The sequence below is a fragment of the Rhipicephalus sanguineus genome, chromosome 4, assembly GCF_013339695.2.
Source record: "Rhipicephalus sanguineus isolate Rsan-2018 chromosome 4, BIME_Rsan_1.4, whole genome shotgun sequence".
In the NCBI taxonomy this organism is placed as follows: Eukaryota; Metazoa; Arthropoda; class Arachnida; order Ixodida; family Ixodidae; genus Rhipicephalus; species Rhipicephalus sanguineus.
In genome coordinates, this window is record NC_051179.1 from 50,974,616 (window position 1) to 50,984,920 (window position 10,305).

Consider the following 10,305-nt stretch of genomic DNA (forward strand, 5'->3'; position numbering starts at 1 on the left):
GCAAAGAGTTGAAAATCTTGGCTGCGCTTAGGTTGTGCGCTCGCTGAACTGTCTTGCTCATCACTTCCATATTCCGTCTCTACTTTGTTGTAATTAATGGCAAGATCGAAGGTTCTAAACATCGGTAGGCCGCTTTTTTCAATGTCTGCCGACGCTAATTCAGCTATTTCTTCGGTCTCGATAATTATTGCAGCAGTGGGAGTTCCTATATGGTCACTAGATGATTCTCGAGGCCTGGTGTCCTCTTTTCGTGCTCCTGTGTAAAATTGGGCTTTTGCAGAAGCACTCCTGTCTACCACTCCTTCTGGCTGTGCTATTCGAGCAGGCAGTCCTGGCGTGCCCCGAGGCTCCTTAACTGGAGTTCTCTTTAGCGTGTAGCTACTCTGCGGCGAAGGGGCGGCAGGTATTGCCGTTTTTCCTACAAGTGGCCCTGCTGCCCGGAGAGCTTTCAATGAAGTCTCATCCGCGCATATGTCCGGAGGAGTGAAGCCTTCACTAGGTTCCTCCGATGCGTCAGGAAATGTAGGCGGTGAAACAAGATATTCCGGCACTATCGATTCTTCTGACAAAGAGCGTTTCTGTGCAATTGGTGGTATCAGGCTAATAAGATCACGCTCAAACGAAGGCACCATCGTACCCGCCGGAACCCCTACCACTTCAGGCGTTTCAGGTGAAGCTATTCTATCACTAGCTCCTGGTATTATTATGTATTCCATGTACCTTTCTTGTTTTGGTGGATGCAAGTCAAGATGTGACTGACCTGCTTCCGTTGTCTTTTCCTTATGTGACGGTGCTTGTTCGAGGACATCCTCCACAAGAATTTCGGGGCGGGTGATGTCTTGGATCAGTGATGTTTCTCCCATGCGAACCATCGGTTCAGCCGAACTACCGGCTGACGCCTCGATTGTTTCCTTGAGAGCCACAGGCTGTACTTCTAAAGTAATCACCTGTGGCTCTTTTTTTACTTGGTCTGCCGGTGCTGGCGGAAGTAGCGCCTCTGTTGAGAGCGAAGGAACTTCTGTCAATATCACAGATGGCGCTGATTCTGCAGCAAGTCCTTCAGTTACTCCTCCTTGTTGCTGCACCTCTGGTACGAATAGTTCTCGTCCAATGGCCTCCTCCGTTTCCTCTTGTGCCATACCTTCAGCTTCCAATCCTTGAGATTCCGTTGCCATTACAATGACGACCAGTTCTTCCTCTCGGGTCTTTTCGGTAATGGCTTCACATTCCGTTACCACTGGTAGTACAAGTTCCGGTATTACAGCTCTCGCCATTTCCTCCTGCCTCGTCGTCTGAACGGCACGTTCAGTAGAGACCATTTGAGGAATTTCTCTGGCGGCTGCTGGCGGTAGTGGCTCTTCTTCCTGCACCCCATATATCGATATCTTCGGCTCCTCTGTTACTTCTTCTTCCTGCACCCCATATATCGAAATCTTCAGCTCATCTGTTACTTCGTCTGGCGATTCCGGCACAGAATATACTTTTTCGGATACCTTCCTTGAAGGAACTTCTGTTAGTCCTGATGTTTCTTCAACAGGTACTTTAATTAATGCTGCTTGTTCCTTCACCTCGGGTAGGAGTAGTTCTAGGCCTGCGGCCTCCTCTGTTTCGTCTTGTGGCATACCTTCAACTGCCAATCCTTGAGATTCCGGGGCCGTTACAATGACGACCAGTTCTCCCTCCTGCGTTGTTTCGGTGAGGGCATCATGTTCCATCACCCCTGGCAGGACAAGTTCTTCTATTACAGCTTCCGCCATTTCCTCCTGCCTCATCGGCTCAGCGACACCCTCAGCAGACACCACTACAGGAGTTTCTCCCACTACTGCTTCCGGTAGCAGTTCTTGTCCCTGCACCCCCAAAATTGTAATTTCTGTTTCCTCCATTACTCGTTCTGGTGATGCCGGCATAAGTGACTCTTCTGTGAATACCCTCCCTGGAGGGACTTCTGTTAGTTCGACTATTGGTGCTGCTTCCGCGGCAAGTGCCTCATTTAGTGTTTCCTGTTCATGCACCTCTAATAGGAAGGTTTCTCTTCTGATTTCCTCTCCCGCTTTTTCTTGCACCAAACCTTCAGGTGTGAGGTCCTCCTTTCCTTGCTTTTCTTTTTCTGGCATGAAAGGAAGTGCTGCTGGTAGCTCTTCCGGCTTCTTGGGAGGGCGCCTCTTCTTTTCTGGCTTCAGCTCAGTGGAAGGTAGTTCAAAACACGGGGAAGCGGTGACATCTAACGCCTTTATTTCTTCGACTGCTTCTTCGGCAAGTCGTTGACGCAGCTGCTGCTTAAGCTTGTCTGCCTCGTGGGGCTTTGCCTTCGGTTCGAAGGAGGGTTGTGGAAGGCCTGTCGATGGTAATGCTTTCTTTAGAGATCGTTTCTTTTTTGGCTTCAGCTTAGCAGAGGGTAGCTCAGAAGATGGGGCAGCGGTGCGGGGCTCTAAGGAGAGTTTTGTTGAACTTTCTTGCACTTGTTTTTCCTGAAGGCTCTCTCCTGGCATGCATGGAATAGCGGATGTTTGATCAACCATGGCCTGCTCGGATGTTTTAGGGACGACTACAAGGGTTTCTTGGAGTGGTTCGCCTAACTCCGCCTCTTTCTCTTTCGGCACGAGGAATGGGCCTTTAAACATTTTTGACGAGGCTCCTTTCTTTGGCGGGTGCTCTTCTGATAATGGCTGAGTGAAGGGATTCTCAGCTTCGATGGCCGTGATCATCGGTGGCACCTTTTCTTGTTTATCTCTCGTGATGCCGAGCGCCTCGATCTTTGGCTGCGCCTCCGGAAGAGTATCAATCGAGAGCACTTTTACTGGTGGTCTTCTTGATGGGGTCTTTCTGTACTCTTCAGTATGCGCTTTAATAGCAGTGGCTTTCTTAGGTTGTGGTAGCCGGGTTGTGCTCAATTCCGACTCTATTGTAGATGTCTTTTCAGATTCAAGTGCACCATATGAGTCAAGTGAAGGAGCGCTTTTTTGTTTCTCAAGTAGAACGACAAGTGACAGCCGTTCTTTACTCGCGGGCTTCCATTCAGCAGAACGCATTTCTCGGAGTTCAAAGAACTCTTCTGTGGTTTCTTGCTTGATGTCACTCTTTTCATCAGATGGAATAGCTAGCGCTCCTGATGATTCTTTTGAGCTTTGATCAAATTCATTTCGCAGTAGGTATTCAGTTAAGACATGCGACGGTACGCCTGGTATAACATTATCAGCGGCCGGAATAGCTTGTCCAGGTGCCCTTAGAGTAGCCCATTTGTCAGTAAGGTAGGCCAATTCTCCCCCACCACTTATTGTCCGTTCGACTGATGACGTGGACATTTCTTTGGACATTAAAGCGTCCTTTGCCTTATGAACTTGTAATCTCTGCCCTGCAGCAGTTACCTCTGATGCCAGATTTTCTGACGGCTCCGCCGAGTGCGCGCTGCGTTCAAATGATAGTGTTCCAGATTCAATTAGCTCGACTGACGCCGCATTCTTTACACGGTGCGTTTTAACCACCGGAATCGTCTGAGCTGCATTTTCTGATTGCCCTGTTGACGAACTTCTGGTATGCGACAGTTCTTCCAGGCTCTCCTTCCACCCTATCGATGGTGTCTTCTCGGAGCCAAAGGCGTCATTTGAAACTGTTCGCCTTGGTGTACGTCTCCTGGTGGCTGCGACTTTGCTAGGACGTGGTTGTGGCAGCAACCACTCATTATTCAAGGCGTCTAATGGTTCTACTAAGCTAGCATTCCAATCAATTGACGGCGTTTCTTCAGATCCAGCGTAATGAGATGATCTTTTACGCCTTGGAGGAACTCTTTCGACCTTTTCACATGTTTGCCGCGTAGGCCTCGGGAAAAGTGGTTCATATTCTATTGACGGAGTTCCTTCAGAAGTGTTGAACTCACCGGATGGTGCTCGGCGGAGCGGAGCCCTTTCCAAAGCTGGGATTTGTGCCAGCAGAAATTCCATCGTCGGATACCCAGATTCCGTCAATTCCCCACTGCCGGACACTGACTCGAGTAGCAGTGCTTCTTCTGAAACCGTGCGCATAATATGGGGAACGGATTCAACCCCTTTCAGCGTAATTGGAGTCACCAGAGCTGCTCGAGTTTCTTCTTCTACAAGCTTACGTGGACAAATTTCCGAGATTTCCTCAGCGCTCGCCGTTTTCCCTTCCGAAGAGACAAGGTCGAGCGAAGATAACTTTTCTACTGATGGCTTTTCTGAGGGCGCACTTTCTGAACCGTATCTTTCTGCGGTTGCAACTTTAAGAGGAGCCTCTTGATGCAAAATCTCCTCGGTGCTTGGCTTCCGCTCTAGTGCTGGCACCTCTTCTAATGGGGCAAGTTCAAGCATAGGTAGTTGCTGCTCCGTCGGAACTTCTGTCATGGCTGGTACCTCTCCCACTAAAGTCGCGTCTGTCGGCATTGGTTTCGGAGGGGCGGACTCTTGATCTCCTTCCTCAGCCCTTGCTTCCTTGCCGTACTCTGGCCAAACATCTGCCGGTGCGAGTTCATGTGACGCTACCTTCCTGGCTCCAGAAAGTTCAGCTCCTTCAAGCCCATTCATCGGGAATCCTTCCGCAAATTCTTGGCGGGCCTCCCCGGATGCTTCCTTGCCTGTTTCTGGCTTGTCAGACTGGCCGGTAACGTTTCCGTCAGGAATGTGGTATTTTCTCATCCCTGTACCAGCTTCTTCGGGAGCTCTCATGTCACTCATCGCGCCAGTTCTTCCTGCTCCTGTCAGTGGCTTTTTCTCGCGCTTTCTTCTTTCAGTAGACGCCGCGTCGTGCCTCCCTGCCGCCGATTCTGGGGGCTTAGATACGTCATAAGTGATTGCAGGGTATTCTTGCTGGGTCAGTGGCGCCGTCACAGTTCCTTCGATCGCGTTCATTCCCTCAAAGCTATCCTTTGCTGTAAGGTCGATTGAATGACGTGGGCTTTGTATTTTCTCGTCGGGTGTAGGTATGACCACGAGAGACATGCATTTGGTTGCTGCTTTCTTTGAGTGCGTTTTCTTTCCCTTCTTTGCATCGTGGTCAAGAAGTTCATCCTCTGAAATGGATTCTTCGAGCCCAGATTCCGCTGTCCAGACTCTTGCTTCGACATGGGGTGCTTCTTCGGCTGGTTTCTGTGCCAAATGAAGCGTTGCCTCATCTTCTTTTTCAACAGCGTCAACGGTCAATGCGTCATCGCGTGGTCGTCGTTCCTCGAGTTGTTCGTCTGCCAATTTCTTTGTGTCTTCAGTGTCCGACTCCCAAGTTCCGGGAAAAAGACCCCCAGACAACTCTTCTTTTGTTTCTTCCACGACTTCCGCTGGCGTTAGCTGCATCTCTTGAGGCGTTGACCGCTCTACGAGTAGGGTGCTGCGGGGCGCTTCATCTTTGAGCTCGACGAGGGCGTTTTCTCTCAACGCTGGTTGACGGGACTCGATTCCTGCTGTTTGAGACACTTCCGCTTCCTCGATGATCGGGGCCACCGAACCTTGAGCATCTGGCGAACGGCGAGACCTCAATGCCACAGAGCTGTCACTTTTGGTGAAGAACTCTTGAAGCCATCTGGGTATCTCTGCTCGACTTCCGCTGTCGTCCGAGGTGCTTGTACCTGTCTTTCCACGATCGGAACTCACCCGCCGCAGTGGCACGTCCATGTGAGGAAACCGTACAATGACGTCATCACTGCCAAACGCTTGTCTGACCTGCTCTTCACTCAGCAAATATACCCTTTCAGTTGGACCTCTGGCCCTTTCACCCGCGACTTGCTGAGACGTTTCGGACCCGGCTGATAACGGTCCTTCAGTTTGAGAGCCTGTAGAACACGCGGACTTAGGTGGCTCCTCCACCTGGACGGCTTCCTCCTGTGTGTCCGGTTTTGGCATCGGCGGCCGGGTGATGGTCTCATCGTCAAACCGAATTCTTCCACGATCACTGGTCGAGGAAGGCAGGACACCCGACAGCGATAACATGGTCGTTGAGTCCGTTCTCTGCGCCGCGAACGCGGCGTTCAGAAAGCGCACGAGCTCTGCTACATCCTTTTCTTTGATGTGTTCGAGGTTGACGGAGCGGCACTTCTTGGCGCCCCCGCTACGACTGAACTCGGGCTTGTGGCTTTTGTCCAGGGAGCCGACCTCGAATGAGGATTTCGCGCGTGGCACAGGAGTTTTGAACTTTTTGGGCGACGATTGAGCGGAGGGACTGGGTCTGCTTTTGTCGGTACCGGAGGCGGTCGGGTTGAGCATCACAACGATGTTGACGTGCTGTGGTCGCCGGGCCGTAGACTCGGCACCGGATCTCGCTGTAGCGGCGCTGCTGGCACCACCGCCACCACGCGCTGAAGTTCCGCCTGATGCACCAGAACCAACAGTAGGAAGGTCTCCGGGTTCCTCATGCGAGGGCGCCGTTATGGACACGGTGTACTGTATGCTGGACACGGGGCCCATGCTGAGACTCGCCGACCTGGGGGAATGGCGGCTGTCCGGCCCGACATCATCCTCGCGCGGCAGATACTGCTCTATTTGATAGTCGGTAAAATGCCTGACGAAACGGACGTCTTCTTCTTGGTGCAGCTGCCGCTCTGTCGAGGATTCCGTTTCCTGATTACCCTCTTCATCGCCGACTTGTCCAACCGTAGTTTCAGAAGAAGGCGGCTGAAGCGCCGGTTCTCTATTGTCGTCGGGCTGTTCCGGCACTGGCGCACCGGGCGGCGGCTGGCCCCGCGAGCCAGTGCCTCCGCCCGGCGGCGGATCCTTGGAGAACGGTTCGCTCATTGTCACCTCCTCCGCATTCTGCACAGCGCCGTAGCGCTGCTGGCAGGCTTGGCGAAACTCAGTCGGTGCTTAAAGGCGCCTAGCGCGGCTGTGGGCCCTGTCTATTGCTGCCGCGCTGGCGTTACGCCTCGAGGCTTCGCCTTCACTAGCCGTGGGCGCGGTCAGCACGTACTATTCGCCTCCAGTCGATCGCGTCCAGAAAGGGCCTGCTCGCAGAAGTGGCACCACAGCACATACACTTGCAACAATGCGTCGTCAGTACGCTACGCGACACCAGGGTGAAACGGCTCTCGGCGCAGGTACAAGACGATGCAAATGCCATCGTGCATTCCAAGCCAACCCCAAGAAGACGGTTGCCTGAAAAAAGAGAATCGCCAGTGTGCAGTCTACGATGGCGCTGAACGTTGTGGCGATAATCGCGACTGCATAACTAAAACGCTCACTTTACCAAGGGTGCGCTTGATCGGTCAGGACGACGGCTAGGCATCGTCTATTATAGGCATTCATGTGGCAAACGTCAAGACAACTCAAACGTACAGACATTTCAGTTAATACCTAACAAACGATTTTTTACACGCGTCAGTTCCGTTACATCTGCAGGCAACGCAGCGATACCTGAAAGCCCTGGTCATCGAAAGTCCCTGTGTGTTATCTCAACGTTCTAAACGACGCTCGTTATGGCAAACTTGCTCGTTCTCAACGAAGCGGCTGATCCATGAAAGTAGCTCCCACCTGTAGCATGATATATATGTAGCATGCTACAGGCGGCAACTCCGCGTCACTCGTCTTTATTACAAACAAATAACTGAGCTACGAACTAAATATGTCTATAATATTTATTTTATCATAAGAACGTCACACATCGCTGTTAAGACCGTACATGGGTATTGAAATAGGCTTAATTTTCTCATTTAAAATAAAATAATGCAACATATGTTTGCAGCACAACTTTTAGTAGTCATGGTTGGGTATTCATCATTTTCATAAAAATCAATGATGATTATTTTTTGAAATGACCTTAAAATGTTGCAATTTTCGCTAGTTTTGCAATTATGACATTTTTTGGGGATTTCATAACGAAATAGATATGCGATGTAGCTGTATACATTTTTTGCTTAATTGGCGAAATACCTTTCGTAGACTTGTGAGAAATATTTTCAGCTTCAGGGCCTTAGCTAAAATTGCGAAAAGAGACCCCTGAATTTGGGGTCAGCCAGAGGCAGTCGCTCAAAAATCAAAGTTCGGCACTTTTTCAAAAGTGTACTCTGAGTGGCATAAATTTAAATTTCCGCAGGCCTAGACCTATAGTACTATTGGTGTACACTTACGAAAAGTTTACGTTGGTGTCCACAATGCGTTAATTTTTGAGTGATAGGCCTCCAAAGTTGTGAAACCTGAAAGTTTCAGAAGTTCCTTTTTCCACATGCAGTGAAAACACGAATTTTTTTCCCTAGAAATTTGTGATAATTTTCTCAAAACGAAGGTTCATAATTGTTCTAATTGATCTCGAACAAAAAAAAGTCATTTTACTCTTTTATTGCGATGACAGTTATATGGATATGAAGCTTGCTCGTTACCAATGAAGCGGCTGGCCCGATGATAGTCTCCGGTGACGCAAGGCTGGCTTCCCGCCTGCGGCGCGCTATACATAGGCGTGCGCAGGGTTCCCCTTCAGGGGGGGGGGGGCGAAGGTTCGTCGCAGCGTCCCTCCTCCAAATTATGTCAATGTATGGCGCTGACATTGCGCCCCCCGAGTCGCAGCGCCCCCTCCCTATTATGTCAATATCTGGGGCTGACTTTGCGCCCCCCCTCCTAGGTGAACAGGGGGGCGGCCGCCACCCTGCCCCCCTGTGCACACGCTTATGGCGCTATATATAGTTGTTCTAGCTGCACTCTAACAAAAAAAAAGAGTCCTTTTACTCTTTTATTGCGATATCAGTTATATGCACACTCCAAACGCATTTTTACCAACGCCGTCGCCGTGATGTTCCGCATAAAGTCTAAATTGATAACGTCGCCTCGCGCGTCGGACGTTCTGTCTGCGAGTGAAAACGTGCGAGCGCGTCCGGCGATCGCTGCTCGAGCAGAGTGGAAACGCGCCGACCGTCTTTTCGTAGCACGATAGGCGCATGGAGATAGGAACCGGATACCGAAAGGGCAAGGGAGGGGGGAGGGGGGGTCCATGTTTCTGGCAGGAAATGCGCACTCTGACCTACCGAGCGTGGTCGTCCGGGGTCGGGCGACCTTTGTACGTGTTGTGCTCTCATCACAACGTTTGCGTTAGGGTCACTTCATTCGCTGCAGTGGCAACGTTGGTTAAATGAAACGCGGCCACTGCTGCGAGCGTAGTGACCCTAACGCATACCTCCACATACCTGCATATTTACTTTTAAATATGGGGCATTGTCCTATATCGTTCATGTAACGCTTTCGAGCGTTTCGCAAGAAGACCTTCGCCGTAAGACTCGGTTTATTCTGAACAGGGAGTAAAAAAAAGTGACGCCTCAGTGGGCAAATTGCGATGTTAACACGGTTTGTAACGCGAGCCAATCCTGCTGGCGGTGCGGTCTTGACAATCCTGATATAATGTTATCGCTTTAGTCGTTCAGCTCTAATATGCGGGCCAAGTCCGTCTACCTTTTCCTTAGCGCCTCTTTCTCAGCGAATAGACGTAGCGGGGTCCATATCAAGCAAGTGATTCTTGGAGAGGGAAAAGCACGAAGTCATTTTGTAGAACGAACTACTTTATTAGCCAAGTGAGGTATTGGACTAGTTGGTTTTGCATGATCAAAGAACTGCGCTACATTTAACTTGGGGCAAAAGAAGTTAGGGAGGACAGACGTTACGAAGTAGACACGACAAGCGCAAACCATCAACAAAGGGCAAACGAGTCCTCGTCGGCCATACTTAGCGGCAGGTCCGAACGGCTGTGTGGTTTCTGGGATTACGTCACTAGCGTAAGCAGTAACTACAAAAAAAAAAAAAATTCAGGGGCCCTTGTCCTATCGGGAAAATGGGGCCAAGCGAAGCTTGGCATGTGCGTGCCTGACCTACTTCTTTCTTTCCTTCTTTCTTTCTTTCTTTCTTTCTTTCTTTCTTTCTTTCTTTCTTTCTTTCTTTCTTTCTTTCTTTCTTTCTTTCTTTCTTTCTTTCTTTCTTTCTTTCTTTCTTTCTTTCTTTCTTTCTTTCTTTCTTTGTTAAAGGTCTGCATAGCGTAGCAGCGAACGCATACGCACGGAAATGTTTGCTTGGAACATTTCTTACCTGCGACCAGATTATGTTTCATCTGAATGAAATGTCTGTTAGTATCTCAAAGGTTTCGTATTTTTTCCTCAAAGTGTGTTTCTTTCATTCCGAATAAATTTTGCTGAGGTTGCTTTATACAGCTGCTTAACATAAGAGCTGTTTATACACTGCGCTGTCAGCGGTTCCTGCATGTCGCTTTAGTAAGTGATGGGAGTCGCTGCTCTGCTTACCGACGAGCTGGCTGGTTGCGATATAATCGCATGAACTTCAAGAAGAAGCCTCCGAACGATGGCCTGAATACCGCTGTGGAGTTTTACCTTGTCCG

At 50.0% G+C, this 10,305-nt stretch overlaps 1 protein-coding gene across 1 annotated transcript in view; it reads right to left on the minus strand.

Annotated features, from left to right (window-relative positions):
- The window catches only part of LOC125758224 (titin homolog), a 25,273-nt gene extending 18,539 nt beyond the window's left edge, over positions 1 to 6,734 (minus strand). The window contains exons 1-3 of the mRNA XM_049415186.1: positions 4,100 to 6,734; positions 3,875 to 4,003; positions 761 to 2,482 (exon numbers count right to left, since the gene is read on the minus strand). Coding sequence (XP_049271143.1) covers positions 761 to 2,482; positions 3,875 to 4,003; positions 4,100 to 6,734 — 4,486 coding nt within the window. The remainder of the gene's footprint in view (positions 1 to 760; positions 2,483 to 3,874; positions 4,004 to 4,099) is intronic.
- Positions 6,735 to 10,305: the final 3,571 nt, after the last annotated feature.